At 44.7% G+C, this 18,477-nt stretch overlaps 1 protein-coding gene and 1 pseudogene across 6 annotated transcripts in view; one reads left to right on the top strand and one right to left on the bottom strand.

The window, feature by feature from the left end:
• The window catches only part of GOLGA1 (golgin A1), a 56,415-nt gene that overhangs the window by 35,712 nt on the left and 2,226 nt on the right, over window positions 1-18,477 (top strand). For 2 of the 6 annotated variants that reach the window (XM_049896169.1, XM_049896166.1), the window contains 10 exons: window positions 859-954; window positions 1,910-2,059; window positions 3,128-3,223; window positions 9,748-9,837; window positions 10,657-10,759; window positions 10,864-11,024; window positions 11,460-11,603; window positions 16,461-16,520; window positions 17,119-17,289; window positions 17,819-17,905. In XM_049896169.1, the coding sequence (XP_049752126.1) occupies window positions 859-954; window positions 1,910-2,059; window positions 3,128-3,223; window positions 9,748-9,837; window positions 10,657-10,759; window positions 10,864-11,024; window positions 11,460-11,603; window positions 16,461-16,520; window positions 17,119-17,289; window positions 17,819-17,905 (1,158 nt within the window). Of the gene's footprint in view, window positions 1-840; window positions 955-1,909; window positions 2,060-3,127; window positions 3,224-9,747; window positions 9,838-10,656; window positions 10,760-10,863; window positions 11,025-11,459; window positions 11,604-16,460; window positions 16,521-16,914; window positions 17,024-17,118; window positions 17,290-17,818; window positions 17,906-18,477 lie in introns of those variants that run through there. The other 4 variants (XM_049896165.1, XM_049896170.1, XM_049896168.1 and 1 more) reach the window with 4 other exon arrangements.
• LOC126083080 (ubiquitin-conjugating enzyme E2 variant 1-like) lies at window positions 7,694-8,459 on the bottom strand (annotated as a pseudogene).

The following is an 18,477-nucleotide window of genomic DNA, read 5'->3' as shown; positions in this document are numbered from 1 at the left end:
ACATGTGAATGAACGAATGTGAGGAACCATGAAACTTAAAAACCCCCTTCTCTCATTCGATACCTAACTCTTCTTCACCAAGCTACAACTTTCTCTGTGCATATGTTTTAGTAATAAAGATCCCCAAGTCAAATCTTATTCAGTAAGCAAGAGGCCTTTATAAGAGCAATTGGCAAAGATAGCTGGAGTGTGATGAATATGCCACCTTAGAGAGCCAAGTCTAGTCAGTACTGGACACTGACTTCCTTGAGGACAGGCCTGTGTCTGTCCTGTTCACTGCTCTAGCATCATGTCCTAGTGCAGTATCAGGAGCCTCGTCAGACTTGGTCAGTATGTGTAGACTGAGTAAAACCTGAGTTTGCAACATGAGCCGTAATGATGTTTGACCTAGTAGTCCCATTTCCAGGAACCTGTCCTGAGGAAGCGATTCAAGCCAGGTCAGAAGATTTTGCATGAAGATGTTAACTCCTGCATTATTTTAGTTGGGGAAAAAAAATGCTTAAGTGGTTCAGAAAATTATAAAGAAATAATAGAATTATAGAAGAAATAATCGATAGCCCCCCAAAAAACTGATCTAAAGACTACGTAGAAGCATAGAAGAAAACTTAAGAGTGAGGAAAAAATACAAAACTTTATAAAGTTTCATTTAAAGTATATACAGACTTGTTAAAAACATCATAAAAATACTGAAAGGAAATACATTAGAATGCTAGTATTTTATAATGGTACTTATGAGTATTTTCTAATTTTTATTTTTTATGTAATATTTATGATTTAAATTGATTTGATTTTTTAAGTCATTTGTTTCTACTCTTCAGCTACTTTTTAACAGAAAGAAAGCTTCTGTTTCCCCTTCAGGTGAAAGAACTAGAGCAGACCCTGCAGGCTTCTGAGGAGAAGTTAAAGCAGAGCAGTGAAATCGTGGCTTCCCAGGAGGCTCAGATTCAGGCACTTGTAAGTGCTTCTTATAGGGGCTGTGTTCTAGGCCCTTGATGCTTTCCCCTTTATGCCATTGTAGATGTCCCATCCTCACACCCAGCTTCTGAAATGGTATCTGTACCTGACCTTAGAATCAGTTGTTGTGCTGCATGGGAGCAGGTGAGCAGCAGTAGGCAGAGGAAGTCCTGCCCTGCTGGAAGGTCTGAGTTACCCAGAGAGGTGGAGTGACTGGCTGACACCCACCTGTCATGTGGCATTAGGGCCAAGTCCAGTTCTGGGGCTCTTAGAGGTGGTAGCTCCATGAGAAGTCAAAATCCCGCTTGCAACCAGGGGCATGGAGAGTAGTCCTGGCTCTGGGGAGAGGATATCAAGGGCTTGGCGGGTCATCACAGCCCAGGTGGGGATGTTAAGTTTAGAAACTGGAGAAATAAAAAACAGTTAACATGGATTGCATGTTTGCCATGTCTGAGGCACTGTGCTACCGTGTTTTCATTTAATCTTCGCAGCTGACTTAAGACATATGTACTATTATCCTCATTCTTTAGAAGAAGTAGGCTCAGAAAAATTGAGTCTCTAGCCTGTGGCTTCAAAACCAGTAAATGGCTAAACTCATATCTTTCTGTATCAAAGCCCTTGTTCTTAACCACTGTTTTATACTGCCTGTCCAAGGAGACGCTTCATCCGTAGAGGGCAACACAGAATGAAGTAAGGGAGGGCTGTGTCTTAGGACAGGATGGTACCCAGGACTGTCCCTAGATACCCTGAGGATGAAGGCCATTACACCAAGAGCAACCCCAGACTCTACTTCTTGGCCAGGCCAGGGTCCAGAGCAATAGGCAGAGCCTGCAGGTAGGGAGAAAAGTTGCTTCAATTGGACATTGATCCATCTTGGGGTCACCTAGGACCAGAAGATGGCTTCCCTCTGAAAACCATTCTCTGCATGAGTAACTGTCCCCTGTTGTCCCCGCAGTCCAGCGCAAACGAGGAAAGCAGATGTGCACAGCAACAGGCCCTCACCGTGCAGCAGCAGTGCACAGAGCACATCCACGCGCTGGAGGCCCAGATTGCTGCCCTGGAGAGAGCGCAGGCGGCCAACAAGACAGCCACAGAGCACGAGATGGTGAGTGAAATACAGGGATGAGGCCGAGCACAGAAGCTCCCAGTTGATGCAGAGCTAGGTCTGTGTTTTAGTTATCTAGTGCTGCTATAACAGAAATACCACAAGTGGATGGTTTTAGCAAACAAATTTATTCTCTCTTTAAGAGGCTAGAAATCCAAATTCAGGGTGCCAGCTCCAGGGGAAGCCTTTCTCTCTGTTTCAGCTGTGGGGAAAGGTCCTTGTCATCAGTTTTCCCCTGGTCTAGGAGTCTTTCAGCTCAGGGGACCCTGGGTCCAAAGAACACATGCTCTTGGCTCTTCTTGCTTGGTGGTAATGAAGTCCCCCTTTCTCTCTGCTTGCTTCTGTCTTTTATATCTCAAAAGAGATTGACTCAAGATACAACCTAATCTTGTAGATTCAGTCCTACCTCATTAACATAACTGCCTCTAATCCTGCCTCATTAACATCATAGAGGTAGGATTTACAACACACAGGAAAATCACATCAGATGACAAAACGGTGGACAGTCACACAGTACTGCTAATCATGGCCTAGCTAAGTTGACACACATTTTGGGGGGACACAATTCAGTCCCTAACAGTCTGCCAGATAGTTTGACAGGAAAAGCAGTTCCTTCTCTGAACTAGGGAACAACTTCACAGAGTAGTTTTTATCTTTCCAACAAGACACTTACTTATGAGACCAGGTGTAAAAAAAGACTCCTGATTTAACAGAGGAGTTTACTTTTTCCTTGGGCCCCCCCCGGGGACTTCCTGGTGATTTCTGACCATCTCACTCAGCTTCTTCCTGTCCAAAATTTGTTTTTCCTCCCTAATGGCCTCTCCTCTCCCATGGTCCCCTCACACACTTCCACAATCTTGAGAATTATGTGCCTGTTTCTCTTGATGAGTTTTTCAGGTGGTTCTTTCTTTCTCACCCCCACTCCATTCTCATCTCCCACCCTGCAGTGACAAAAAAATTAAAGGTATTTCAAAAGTAGAATGTCAAAGATATAGGACTGAGCCCAGGGGAAATAATGGCATTTAAGACCTTTTATTAATATATGTATATATTCTTCTGAATTTGCAGAGAGAGCTAGAGCAAGAAAATGCAGCCCTTAAAGAAAGTAGGAATGAATGTGAACGTTCTTTACAACATCACCAACTTGAACTAAAGACGCTAAAGGTATTTGTCTAATGAAGTAGTTTTACACAAGTGTTGGTACCTTTTATCCATCATGTGTATTTGAAGTGGCCCTAGCATTTGTTCCGTAGTTCTCATAGGCATTTGCTAGAAACTGTCACATCATTAAGTCCTCTCAGTGGCTCAGAACAGCAGTAAGAATTATGCACATTTTATAATTAACATCATTGAGATTCTGAGTATATATAATTTGTCCAGGTTCACATAGCTAGGCGAGACTGGCCTGTCTGACTTCCAAGTCCAAGCTCTTGCCATTCCACAAGAGAGGCCCAGCCCTTCCTCTCTATCATCAGCAACAGCTGCCTTGAAGTAATGCTATCAGAGTATGACTCTTGCTCATTTTTCCAGGACTAGTAGTTTTTTTTTTAGTAAAGCAAGGCCTTAGAAGGTCATGAGAACCTTTGTCTGTTTGCTTGTTTGTTTGTATCAGGGACCATGTACAGGTATGAAATAACAACCTGTTAGTTCATTTGTTACCCTTACTCTTATTAGAACTTGGAGCTTTAATCAGGTGCTGCCTCATTCTTCCTCTGGACCTAACGGGATGCAGAGGAGAGAGATTCTGCCACTGTCCTACAGGCCTCCGGTCTTCCCTGACCCCTTTCATAGCAACCCTTGGATGGTGGGTCATTGCTGTGCTTGTCCAGCTTGGGACCATTAGATAATGACAGAAAGATCTTGTGGGCTTCTGGTAGAGATCTCCTCTGAGGTCACACCTAGACCATCTATAGCTGAGTGCCTGCACCTAGTAAGCTTTCAGTTACATTATCTGATAAGTTACTTAGGTATTAATGCAGTAGTGCTTGCTGATTGCAGGAAGCATGTACTGTGGAATCAGATAGTTTTTCATTTACTCCTTCAACAAACATGTGAGTACCTGTAAGTACCAGGCACTGCTGTAGGTTCTGGGATACAGCAATGGACAAAACAAAGTTTCTCCCCTGTGGAGTTTATAATATAGAGATAATGAACAAGTGATAAAATGGTGATAAATGGTACAAAGAAAATAATGCAGGGAGAGTGGGGAGGGGAGGGAAGGTGTTGGTGACATTTGAGCAACATATAAATAATGAGAAGGAGCCAGCAGTGTGGATATTTGGGGAAGAAATAACAAATATAAAGGCTCTGAGGCAGAAAAGAGTTTGTTTTTTTCAAAGAACAGCACAAAGGCCTCTGTGATTGAAGCTTAGTGAACTGGGAGAGAATGGAAAATGGTATTCTAAAGATGATAAAGAGGAAGCAAGAAGTGATGTGAGAAGTTTTGTTTCATAGATTGCTCTGCGTCCACATGGTGAATGTTCTATAAGGGAGGCAAGGATAGAAGCAAGAAGGACTTTTTGGAGGTTTTAGTAATCTTGGCTAGAAGTGACTGACTAGCATGTTAGTGGGAAGCTGTATTCAGATTGAGGATATATGGTAGATATGAAGACTTTAGGACTTGCCATTGATTAAAATGAAAGGAATGAATGAAAAAGGAATTGGAGATGACTCCTAGGTTTGGTTTGTGTAACTCGAGGTTTCTCAACCTCAGCACTGTTAACATTTGGGGCCAGATAATTCTTTGTTGTTGCGGGGAGGGTTGTGCTGTGCATTGTAGGATGTTTAGCTGCATCTTGGCTTCTACCCACTAGATGTCAGGAGCAACCACACTTGCAACAACCAAAAATGTCTTCAGACATGGCCAAATATTCCCTGGGATGGGGCAAAATTGCCCCCAGCTGAGAACCACTTGGAAACCCTGGTGGCGTAGTGGTTAAGTACTACGCTCCTAACCAAAGGGTCGGCAGTTGGAATCTGCCCGGTGCTCCTTGGAAACTCAATGGGGTAGTTCTACTCTATCCTATAGGGTCGCTATGAGTTGGAATCGACTCGACAGCACTGGGTTTGGTTTGTTTTTTTTGAGAACCACTTGGGTAACTGAATGAATAGTGATGCCATTCACTGAGATGAAGAGGTTTGAGGTGATATATCAAGAGTAATTCTAAAATTAAAACCATAGTGAGATACCACTTCACCCCCCGTAGGATGGCTTTGATCAAAAAACAACAGCTGTTATTGATTTCCACTTTTTTTTTCTTTTATTTCCTTTGGGTTTAATTTGCTGCACTTTTTCTGGCTTCTTAAGATGGATATTTAGAGCATTGATTTTATACCTTCATTGCCAATATAGGCATTTAAAGCTGTAAAATTCCCTCTAAGCATTGCTTAAATTGTACTGTGTTGTGTTTTCATTATCATTCAGTTCAAAATATTTTATGATTTTCTTATGATTTCTTCTTTGAATCATAGTGTGCACTCACAGTCTAGTCAGGAGATAGAAACCACACCAGTTATTCGAACAAGGTGAATATATAGAATTTTTAATTAATGTAATGTTTTTATAACCAAGTGCTAAAATGGTAAAAAGATTTCATGGAGGTAAAAACGCAGAAAGTAGTTTCTAACTCTAGGACCAAGGGAACCCAGTGAAGAGGCTGGAATTATTAAACTTAGAAATTAAGAGGAGGGGCCCAGGGAGCTGACACTCACAGCTCTGAGGAGGGGACACTGGTCTGTGTTTTAGGGGAGGGGGCAAAGAATGGGTTCTGCTGCAAGTGTTGGAAGAACTGCAAAGTGGATACAACTGTTGCTTCAGGAAGGCATTTCTGCTGCCAGGGCAAGAAAGCATTGCTGGAATAATGCTTACCAAAACAGGAAGCAGACAGGAAGAAGCAGGTCTATTTCTCCCTCCTCTTGCCTTCCAAAGGAGCCCTGGTGGCACAGTGGTTAAGTGCACAGCTGCTAACCGAAAGGTCAGTGGTTCGAACTCACCAGCTGCTCCATAGGAGAAATATGTGACAGTGAGCTTCTATAAAGATTACAGCCTTGGAAACCCTGTGGGGGCAGTTCTACTCTGTCCTGTAGGATCACTGTGAGTCAGAAATTGACTTGATGGCTACAGATTTGGTTTCTTGCCTTCCGGTCTTCCTCGAGCAGCCCCTGGTGGCAGCGATTAATGTAGAGCCAGCCAAAAAGCAGAAATCCAAATATGAAAGGATGAGTGTGGGACTAAGAGGCAATAACTTTAAAACCAGCACACACAAGCTATTTAGAAATGTGGTCAATTTTTAAACACTTGGGGGATTTTCTGGATATCTCGAATTTCTAGTTTAATACAGTTTTGGTCAGGTAATACTCTGAAGGATATGACCACCCTATGGACTATTGTGGTGAATATTTCTGTACACTTGAAAGGAATATATATTCTATTGCTCTTAGAGTAGGAATACGCCAACTAAAAGCAGCAGAATAAAAATTGACCTCAATGTTACTTAGGTCAAGTAGTTGATAGTTCTGTTCAAATCTTGTATATATTTTCTGATTTTTTTGTCTACTTGTTGCATCAGTTTTTTTTTAGTGGGTTTGTTTCATCAGTTACTGAAATGATTGTGCTAAATCGTCAACTGTGATGGTGGATTTGTCTGTCCCTCCCTTTATTTTTATCAGTCTTTGCTTCCTGTATTTTTAAAAAGCACTGTTATTAGATGCACACATATGTAGAATTGCTACGATCCATGTTTTTCTAAATGGCTATTCCCCAAACCTCTCCCAGGAAATGGTTCCCAGGTGCCAGAGCTGCTGCCCGTGGGTAGCCTGGTGATTCCTGTGTAGTGCAGGCTGTGGGTTTCTGGTGCAGCAAATCTGAGCTTTGCCAGTAAACTTGAAATCCCACAGTCCTGGCTTTTATGTGACACTGTGGCAATAGCACAGACGTTAGAGCCACATAGACTTCTGTCCCATGTCCCAGCCTTGACCCCACAAGCTGGTGATCTGTAGGGAATCTCTTTTCTTTTCTCTAAACTGAAGCTGACAATCCTTGACCTCCAAGTATTACTCTGAGGGTCAAGCACAACCACAGATAAAAAATACCAGGCACAGTTGCCTAGCATGAAGGTGATTTGAGCTTCTGCTTCCTGTCCTGGCCTGATGTCCTGCCTTCTGGCTCCTGGTCAGCCTCCTGTCTTAGACATCCAGGAGTCCTAAGTATCTTTTCTAAACTTCCTCAGAAAAGGCTTCCGAGAAGGCATGGCATTCCTGTCATCCCCTTCACCTGGGCATGGAGGGTCAGGGTGTTGTAGCTTTTCTGAGCCTGGAACCTCTTGTTCTTTCTCCTGTATGAACAGAACCACCCTCTAAATCTCAGTTTGGGAGTAGGAGGTAGTTGGAGAACCTTGATGGCGAGGGGCATTGTTTGGAGTATTCCCAAGTCCTGTCCTCAGCCTCTTGAGTTCAGGTGCCAAGTGTTCCTCAGCCACCACAGGTGGACTCAAATAAATAAAGTCAGTTCTTCTTTTATTTTTAATAGCACAACTTATATTTTTCAAATGGACAAAAAATTAGTATCATTTACAGTATCTTAAGATTAATTGCCTTTGAGCGGGAGCTTCCTTTTGAGTACTTTGAGGTCTGTAAGATGTATCTAGAAATTTTACTACTATGAAAAATAAAGACTGCTTAAATCGAATTGGGGGAAAGGGGAGGGCCTGTGGTTTTTCTTTTTGATTAATTGCTGTAACACTCTCCTTCAGGCGGTTGGGAGAGTTTCACATTTAGACATCATTAGGTGCCAAAGCTCTTGCAGGACAACTTTGATGCTATATGAATTCTGCCATTTTTGCTAACACTGATATGGCTCTTGGGCCCACCACTCCATTAGAACTATTAACTCCATAAATTTTTGTTACAAATCTTACAAAGGGGGGTGCTTCTGGGTATTTAGGTCCATATTCTATTTTAAGGCTGTGTATCTGGTTTTCATAAATTGTTCTTGAAGGCACAATTATCATCCCTGTCCATATTGTAAGCATCATGTCCTCATCATCTTCTAGACACCAGCCAAGTGTGCCATCTCCTACTCCTTTCTGGCCTTCTTCGAGTTCTTCCAGCAGTCGGACGTTGCGAGGGACTTTTACTCCTCCAAATAAGAAGAAGCAAAGCTGACCTATAGATCTTCAAGAGCCATTGCTGCTATCTAAAGTCAATTCTTGATAATTCCAGGGTAGCAGTCAGGATGCTGCTGGTCATGAGCTGATGTCTCTTTCCATTAACCCAGCTTGTACTGGATCAGTGGACTGTCCTAGAGCCAGGGCGTCCCATCAGATCTGTTCTGTTTCTGTATCAGTCTGTCTCTTGCCCTGTCAGTCTCCCAGCTCTTATCCTTACTTTGTGGTATTCTCATCCCCCTCTTATTGACACTGCTTCCTCCAGATTGGGTAGACATTGCCACAGCAGCTTCAAGCTGGCAACATCCCAGCTTAGTGACCCCAGGGAAGAGAGGCTTCTCCCCCTTAGCTTCACCATATGAAAAGGATTCTGATATAAAGAAGGATTCTGATTGGTCTATCTTGGTAACCAAAGCCACGTTTTGGACAAATTGCCTTGGCCAAGAGGATGAGGTACTATGATTAAACCCATTGCCGTCAAGTTGATTCTGACTCATAGCAGCTCTATAGGACAGAGTACAACTGCCCCATAGGGTTTCCAAGGAATGGCTGGTAGATTCAAACTGCTGACCTTTTGGTTAGCAGCCTCTTAACCACTGCGCCACCAGGGCTCCATACTATGATTAGACAGGTCTAAATCACATGCTTATCCCCGTAGCCTTAGTTGGGGGTATCATGATTGGCAGCCCTGCCAGAACCATGTGTAATTGTGGGGAGAGAATGGGGATCAGTAATGATGACTCTTAACCAAAAAAAAGGAGACCCTGGGTAGACATCTGCCTGACCAGTATCCAGGCACCTAAAAAATCATTGTTCATCTGGGGGTGATTGGCAAGCATGGGCAGCAGTATCAGGGAAGAGGTTTGGTGTGTAGGTTGTTTTGGGGGGGATATTCCCCATGCTCTGGAGAAGGCCAGGGAGGCAGGCCTGCTCATGGCAGAAAATATTCTGGGTGGTAGAACTTAGTATCCAAAAGCTCTGGCTCTAGCTCCGACGAATACTGGCTTTGAATTTGGTGATGCCACTTACTAGCTCCAGGACCTTGGGTAAACTCCTTAATCTCTCAGAGCCTCAGTTTTCTCTCCCGTAAAGTGGGGTACTTTTGTTGAGTTAGTGACATTTTGCTCTGTTAAGCATTCAATAATTGCTTATTATTGCTTCTGTAACTGGATTGCTCCAGTCCACCAACCCATTCATGTGGGCCTGAGAATCTTTTTTCTTGTTCTGTGTTGATTCAAAGAGCAGCTCTTCAAATTCTGGGCCTCCACTCTCCGAGCCTGGGCCTGAGTACTAGCTGGTGTGCCCATTTCTAGAGAGCTTGGTGGGTTGTCCACCAGGACAGCTATCAGAAGGATACAGAAGGCTTTGGAGCGAGAGGGCAGCCTAGGAACTTCAAGAAGCAGGAAGAGTGTTAGATCCTGCAGGGCAGTACTCCCTCTGCTAGGCTTCATGTGAAAGTCTGCAGCTAAGAAAATATGAACAGATTTTTGGGGCTCAATCTCCTACCTGTTTGCTGGGTTGCAGGAAGAATGGAGCCAAAGAGAAATTGTGAGTGTGGCGATGGCTCAAGCCCTGGAGGAAGTGCGGAAACAAAGGGAAGAGTTCCAGCAACAGGTCGGTCCCAGGCAGGACCAGCCTACCTCCCTGCTTGGGGGGTAGCAGAGAGGTCCCATCTGTCCAGATTAGGGGGTGGACACAGTCATAGGGAATGGTGTCAGCTGTGTGATACCTCTGTAGTGCCCCGGAAGGTGGGAGAAATGTTATACAAAACCCCAGAGGATGCCCTTTTCTAATTTGGATGGTCAGTTATTGTTAGATAAAAATATCACCTGGAAAAAAGTCCATACCCAGGTACCTTCTGGGCTCTAATTGTGTGAGGCACTCAATCGCTGCCCATAGGCCTGGAGGCCACAGTAAGGCTGCACAGACACTTTGGATTGAGCAGGAAGTGTGGGAGCTCACTTTGGAGATAGATTGAGCCTCAGGCCCCGGATCTTCTAGTTATTGTCTCTGAAGCCTTTTGTAAGTCCTCAGAGTCACCTCTGAGAATGTCTCCAGGATAATCACATCCTTCAGGTTATTATAATGAGGTAATATATGTCAAATGCCCACCCAGTGCTGGGCATGACGCAAGCGCTTAGGAAATGGAAGTATGGTTTTGACAGCTTGTTGGAAGGCTGGGCACAACAGCCACATCTGTAGTTGGCCCACTGCAGGGCAGAGACGCAGTGAGAGACAGTTGCCCCTGTGGAGGGCCCCTGGCCAAGGAAAATTGATTTATTCATGTTTATAGGAGCAGGGGTTAGCTTAGGGTATGTTCTAGGCTGTAGGCTTGAGGGAGGGACTAATAGGTAGTGGAAAAAGTGGCGATTCCTTTGGGGGATGGGGTTACCACTGCTGACCTTCTTTCGTGTTGGTTCTTCTCTCCCCAAGGCTGCTAACCTGACAGCAGTAATAGATAACAAGGAGCAGAGTCTGCAGGAAAAAACTGAAGTGATTCTCCAGAAAGAGCAGGAGATTCTCCAACTGAAGGAAGGTGAGGACCCGAGCATATTCACCTTTTCCTGCCCTGAGACCTGGCCCAGTCATGGGCCATGTGGGTTCGGCTCACTGTGTACCCCTGCCCTCTGCCTGGTCTAGGTCATGACTCTGCCCTGCTGCAGATGCACCAGCTGCAGAGTGAGCTGGAGGCCCTGAGGAGTCTGAGGGCAGAGGAGCCCGGGGCACCTGCTGCACCGGAGGACCTGCAGAGGCTGCCAGGCCGGGAGCAGGGGATGGTGCTCTCAGTCAGCGAGCCTCACGTAAGTCCCATCTGTGCTGCCAGGCCCTGTGGCAGGTCGGCAGTGTGTGCTGCAGCTGTAACTTGGGAAGAGCTCTGGTGATCACTAGCTATGGGATCTTGGGCAAGTCACTTTTCCCTCAGGTTCTTTTTTCCTTCAAGTGGGGTGCTCCACTGATAGGAGCTTGTCAGGCTTCACGGTATCTGGTGCCACCTATTAATGTTCAGATGTAAAATTCCTTCCGAGCAAAAACCTGTTGCATGGAAAGCTAATTGTTCCTCTGGAAGGCACTGAATGGGATCTTCTTTGTATTTTAAATTTGGTTTCTGGCTAACTGCCCATTGGAGCACAGGGTCCACATGTTTGGAAGAGTCTGGCTCCCCTTCCCCACGTGCCTGTGGCTTAGCATGAGCATTACCTGTCATGGCTCCTCAATTTGCTGCCACCACCCCGTAGGTGACCCTGAAGGCCATGAAGGCCCCTGTGTTCCAGCTTTCAGCTGCGGAGGGAACACCAAACGGTGAGGTCGGGACCATGGATCTAGGGCAGCTACAGAAGGAAAAACAGGACTTGGAGCAGCAGCTTATAGAGAAAAACAAGGTGAGGAAATTCTTTGCCTGGCTGTTTACATCTGCACTCTTCCCCAGCCCTTGGGCCTAAACCATTTCAGTCCCTTCTTAGAGGGCTTTGCTGATGCCCTGGGCACCTCTCAGGGAGGATATTACCCCTTTCATCAAAAGGACTTCTTCCTAATTTTCCTCTTCTGTTTACCTCCTCGCGTGGTCTTCCTTTCACACTCCCTCTCTCTCCCCATCCCCGGCCCGGTTGAGATGGTGTCCAGAGTAGGAGAGCCTGAGCGGCTGTGAGTGGCGGGATGATGTGAAGGTGTCTGTCCTGTACAGGTTCTGGTATTTGGTAAAGGGTTCATAAATGTCATGGTGCTGCCCACCCTGGCCAGGCCTCTGTACCTCTAAATGCAGGTCTTGTGTGATTCTGATTTTTAAAGTGAAGTTTAGTATGCTGGCTAGTTACAGCTCTGGCCTGAAATTCTGCCCCCAAATTGTATGTGTATATAATTCTTTCAGATCTTTAATAAAGGAAAAAAGTTCATATTCATCCTCTCTCACTCACTCTTACTGTCACTCTCTTACTCTCATTTACCATCCTCTTATGAAATATAAAATACATATGGAAAAGTGCACAAAACAAATGTATGGCTCAGTAGACGATCAAAAAGCAAACACATGTGTAACCACCCCCTTGGACAGGAATTTCCTCTCTAGTTTGACCACTTCAGCTTGTATCTCTCAACACTGGAGTTTAGTTTTACCTGTTATTTAATTACCTTTAAACTCCCCACCAGGACCTACCATCAGTTCTCCTCTGACCTCACTGACTTTACATTTTTACTCCCCTCTTTACGAGCTGCTTCCACAGGCCATCGTCATAATCACTGCCTTCTTGACACTCAGTTCTCTGACCTGTCCGCCTTTCCTCATCCTGTGCTGGCAAAGCCCCAACTCTGGTTAAATCCAGCTCTTGCCTACTTTGTACCTGCTGTCACGGAATCAAATGTAGTTTCAGAATAAACAGTCACACTCACTGGTCTCCTTTGAAATTCAGAACTACTGTCTTCCGGGTAGCCCCGGTGCCACTCTGCAATCCTGCCACATTTAGTTAGGCCTTTACACTCCACTCCCCCTGATCACAATTTCATTTCTACCTTCTCTTCTCTCTTCAACGCCCAACCCCTCCTCTTCCATCCTCACTCTTCCACTGATATCCCTGAATTCTGGTTCACTGAGAAAATAAAAACAGAAGAGAATTTCCACACACCCCCAGCACCCTTGGGCCTGGAGACCCTGCCTGCCTTCCTGTTACTGTGGTGAACAGTCTGCACAGCCTCTCTCCCATGCATTACATCCCTTGCCACTCCTCTCCTCTCTGGCCGACATCATCGTTTGTCTCTCCCTCCTGGGTCATCCCTTCCACTTACAAGTGTGCTGTAATGTAAATCATCTTACAAAAGCACTCTGGACCCCAGTCCCTCTCTAGCTACTGCCATATTTCTCGGCTCTCCTTGATAGCAAAACTTTCTATGTTTGCCGTCTCTATTTCCACTTCTCTTATTCTCTCTTGAATCCAGTCCAGTCAGACTTTTACGCCTACTACTGCACAAAAAAAAACCCCGTCAAGCTCATTAGTGACATCCACACTGCTAGATCCAAAGATAAATCCTTATATTTCCTTCTAATCTGACCTATCACCAGCATTAGACAGACAACATCTCTCCATCCTTGCCTGCTCCCTCTCTGTCCCCTCTCATGGTTAGGTCTCCTCTCCCTACCTCCAAACACTAGTGGTCCAGAGTTTGGAGCCCTTTCTCAGTCACATGCACTCCCTTGATGATCTTATCCAGAACCGTCCACTGCTGTCTCCCACATGCATGTCTCCTCTCCCAGGAATTCTGCATCCTAACGTCTGCTCTACATCTGAACGTCTAAAAGGCATCTCAAACGTAAAACATCCAAAACCAAACATAAGATTTACCATGCTTCCCTGCTTCTCCTGCTATCTTTCTCATTTCAGTAAATGAGAGAAACCTGGAGTCATCCTCAGCACCCTTCTTTCTTTGACAGCCAACATCCAGACCATCAGCAAATCCTTTTGGCCCTACCCTCAAACTATACACAGAATCAGCTGCTTCTCCTCACCACCTCTGCTACTCCCTCGTCCAGGTGACCATCATCATCTCTTCTCTGGAGGATGGTGTAATACTAGCCTTGTGATTGGAATCCCCATCACTCCTCTGCTCCAGCCCTCTGATGACTTCCTAGCTCAGTAAAAGCCAGAGTCCCTAGTAGCCTGCAAAGCCCTACATAGTCAGGCCTGCTTCTTACCCGTTTCACCTCATCTCCTTCTACTATACCCATCATTTCCTCTCAGCCACACTGGCCTTGCCTTTATGTGAATGTATCAAGCATCTTCCCCCCTCGGGGTCTTTGCACTTGTGGAGCCTTCCTTCTGGAAGCTTCTTCCCCATTACCCCTGCCAGTGCCTACCCTCACTGCCAGAACTTCCTACCTCTCTTACTTTGATGTGTTTTTTCTTCATAGCTCTTAATACCTTCTGATTAAAAAAAAAAAAACCTTCTGATATGCTATGTTTATTGACTTTTTTCCCTCACGAGGGCAGATATATTGTCCTTTTTTGTTTATTGCTGTTTTCCTAGCCTCTAGGAGAATGTCTGGAAACCCTGTTGGCATAGTGGTTAAGTGCTAAGGGTTTGGTTTTTTTTGGTAGGAGAATGTCTGGCACATAGTAGAGACTCAGTCAATAATTGTGGAATGTATTAATGAATGAACAGAAAACTCAACTAAATAAATACAAATTGAAACAACTAGTTACCATTTTATAAAACTAGGTGGGTTGGAAGTAGTTTGAGTTTTATATGTTACTGTGTTTAACAGGAACTATAAAGAGTGTTCTGGCTCCGTGGTTCTCTGACTCAGCAGTCTCATTCCTCAAGAGACAGTGAAGACACCTTTCATGGGGAAACAAAGCTTATCACAGTGTTGTTTAAAAACTGGAAACTTAGATTACAATAAAATACTGTGCATCCTGTTTATAGGAATGCATATGCGAGTAAATGCACGTGTATGTATTGTATCTATAGGCACAAGTATACACACACTTGTGTGTCCTGCCTGCATATATCCACATACATAGCAAATCACATGGGGCCACAGTTACACAGGCTTCCTAGATGTATCCAAACACCTCGAGAGATTGGTTTACTGGGTCACAAGGCTTGGGACCATAGTCTCGGGGGACAGCTTAGTCAACTGGCACAATATAGTTCACAAAGATAATGTTCTACACCTCAGTTTGGTGAGTAGTGTCTGGGGTCTTAAAAGCTTACGGGTGGCCCTCTAAGATATACGTATTGGTTTCTACTCGTATGGGACAAAAGAGAATGAAGGAAATCAAACACTCAAAGAAGAAACCAGTCCTTAGGACTAATAGCCCACAGGAACCACAACCTCTTCAAACCTGAGACCAGAACTAGGTGGTGCCCAGCTACCACTACAGACCATTCTGACAAGGAACACAGTAGAAGGTCCTGGATAGAACGGGACTAAAATACAGAACAAACCTTAAATTTGTATATAAAGGCCAGACCCACTGGACTGATAGAGACCAGAGGAACCCCCGAGACTTGTCACCCTAAGATACCCTTTGAACTTGGAATTGAAGTTATTTCTGTAGGTCACCTTCCAGCCAAATAGTTGGGCTTATAAAATAAACAATATCACCCATGAGTAATATGCTCCCATAAACAATTAACTATATGAGACCACTGGTCAACAGTTACCCAAAAGCAAAGAAGAGATGGCAAGGAGAGGAAGGGAAGCTAGATCAATGGAAATAGAACAAATGGGAATAAATGAGAATGCTGACACATTATAAAAGTTGTAACCAATACAATCTGTATAAAGATTGTTAAAGGGGAACCTAATTTGCTGTGTAAATTTTCACTTAAAACACAATAAAATATTATTAAAAACAAAAATGTGGTGCATCCCCCTAGAGTTACTGTTAGGAAAACTATAGAAAGCTGTAAGAACTCGATAAATGAAAAACTTCAAAATTCTACCCACTCAATGGAAGAATATGAACACAGACTAGAAATACACAGGAAAAAAATTTTTTGGTATGTTACAGTTGTGAGACTTTGGATAGAATTTAAAATTTTTTCCTGTATTGCTATTATACAGTAATTTTTCTAATTGGGAAAATCAAGTTCAGTGTTTCTAGTGACTAATATCATGTATAATAAATTACTCTTACAGCTCATAATACTAAGAAACTCCCTAGTTAAAAATAAATAAAAGAGATAAAACCCCAAGTTAGTGGGGGTTAGGTAGAAAAGCCATGAACTTTTACACTGTTCAGAGTAAGTATTGGAAGTTATGGTATTTCACAAGAGCAATGGTGATGAGAACCATAAATCTTGAACTGAACTGTCTATTTTAGGATCATAGCACACATGTAATTCTGAAGGACAAAATATATGGTACAAAGATGCTTATAGCTATACTATTTATGGTGGCAAGAGCTGGACACAGTCCTGAGGACTGAGCCCATGGGTCGAGCAACATTGGGGCATTCATAGATTACACAGAAAGGTTTGTAATGGCCTACACTGCTTTGTGGGGCCGAAAGTCCTGAAGTATGCAAGACGCAGGATCACATAAGGAAAACACAGCCCATGGTAGCAGGCACATGGATATGAAAACTGCCCATGAGCCTCTCAGGAGGACAAGGCACAAGGGCAGACTTCTAACAGGTGTTCAGGGGGCATGAGGGGTGTCTTTCTGTTCTGTTTTCCTTTACATCTTAAAGATGGTTGAAATGTGCATTTAACAAATGGCTTTTTGCGGGGGTTTATCTCAGATCATAAAGCAGATGCAGCAGAGGATGCTGGAACTCAAAAAGACTCTGCAGAAGGAACTGGTGAGTGCTCACGCAGTGACCAGCCTAGGCTGCTGAGCCCCTCCTCTCTCCCACTGCCTGTGCCTCCGTGGCTCTCTGGTCCTCCTGGGCTCCCTCCCTGCCTGATGGTGCCCCTCTCCCCCAGTTGATTGCAAGGGGTCTCTGGGAAGTCAGATGATGGCTGTGACCCTGAGCATGTGCCCTCTTTCTCTGATCCTGTATCCTCATCTAAAAATGGAGATGATCCCTACCTCATGGGGTTGTTCTGAGAATTGTACAGGACCTGTAGAGTGCCTGGCCCATACCCAGAATGAGAGCAGCATGTCTGCTCCTGGCTGAGCTGTGCATTGCCCTGGGGAGATGTGTCCTTGATGTGGATAAAGAAAATGTAAAATGACCTCTCTCCCCCTCTCAGCTGGCAGCCCCACCTGGAGGAGCTGAGCCTGCCTCATACTTTGGCGCTTCCTTCCCAAGTGGGACCCTTTTTGCTCTATGATGTGCCAGATGTGGCACGGGAACAGCAGGTGATCACAGCTTGGGCTAGGTGAACCTTCCATGGCATGATGGTTACACCTATCTGGAAGGGTTCAACAAAGCATCTTTCCATTGTTTTTTTCAGAAAATCAGACCTGATAATGAGCCTTTTGAGGTCCGGGAGAAGCCTGGCCCTGAGATGCCAAACCTGGCCCCATCTGTCACCAATAATGCTGACCTGACTGATGCTCGCGAGATCAACTTTGAGTACCTGAAACACGTTGTTCTAAAATTCATGTCCTGTCGAGAATCCGAGGTAAAGGGCTTCCAAGCTGGCTTTGGGTATTGAGTTCCAGGCCAGGGCCTGGCGTGTTTATTCTAGCCCTGCATCTGCCCCACATGGTTTCCCACCCAATCCACTTCTCTCTTGTTCTCCCACATTCCAGTTTTACCACCAGTGTGGACCCTTAGTCATTTCTTCAGCTGGCACTGACCTGCTGACAGGATAGCAGTGGGGAGACCGTGTGGGAAACTGGCTCCTGGTGGGAGATGTAGGCTGCACTTCTAAATCCTGACTTGTATGCTAAGGCCAGGGTCCATGGAACTGATTGTGCCCAGCGTTCCTGCATCCCACTGAAGAGCAGGAGAGCTGCTGAGGATGTCCCCAGAGTAAAGATGGAGGGGGAGAAAGAGATCTCAGAATGCCTGACTTCACCCACCACCCTGTCCTTGCTAACCAAGTCAGGAGCATACACAAAGGAAATGCTGCCATTTAGCCTCCTAACTTCTTGCCCCGCTTCCTCCTGCCACCAAGGTCCATGGCAGCAAAACTTACTTTGTTTCAGGCTTTTCATCTCATAAAAGCTGTGTCAGTGTTGTTAAACTTTTCTCAAGAGGAAGAGAATATGCTCAAAGAAACTCTGGAGTATAAGGTAGGAGTTCCCTGGTCTGTTGTTCCAGCCTCCAAATAGTATTATTAGTAATCCCAGCCCTGGCAAAGGAGACTGGCCCCTGGAGGCAGGTCAGCAGCCAGAGCTGCATTGTCAGCTTAGAAGTTGCTTTTGGATAATGAATTTGATTTAGCCAGTATTTAGGATATCACCAACCAACAAGCCTTGTACCTTCCAAAGCCTTTTCACTGATATCACTTCATCAACATCCCAAGTCTGGCCCAATGCCCAGACTTTAAAAAAAACAAAGAAGGAAAAATGTTCAAAAGCAGCTGCATAAAACACTTTTTTTTTTTTTAACTAAGGAAAAATTACCTACATTTCCACGCCTTGTTCTTGTCAATTAAGCTTTTTCTCCCATTTCCACCCTATACTTAGACTGGGCTCTTAGCCCCGCAGACAGGTTACTGGTACCATCTTCTTCACCCTTCTGTTTAAAGCCAGAGTCAGGATACACAGAAGGTGGGAGGGGGAGGCCCAGGGATGGGGATGGGGGTGTGGCTGTTTCAGGTTCTTCTGCACCAAGTCCTGATTCTCATCTCAGGAGCCTTTTC

Source organism: Elephas maximus, chromosome 9, assembly GCF_024166365.1.
Source record: "Elephas maximus indicus isolate mEleMax1 chromosome 9, mEleMax1 primary haplotype, whole genome shotgun sequence".
NCBI lineage: Eukaryota > Metazoa > Chordata > Mammalia > Proboscidea > Elephantidae > Elephas > Elephas maximus.
This window is presented reverse-complemented; position numbering and strand designations above follow the sequence as displayed.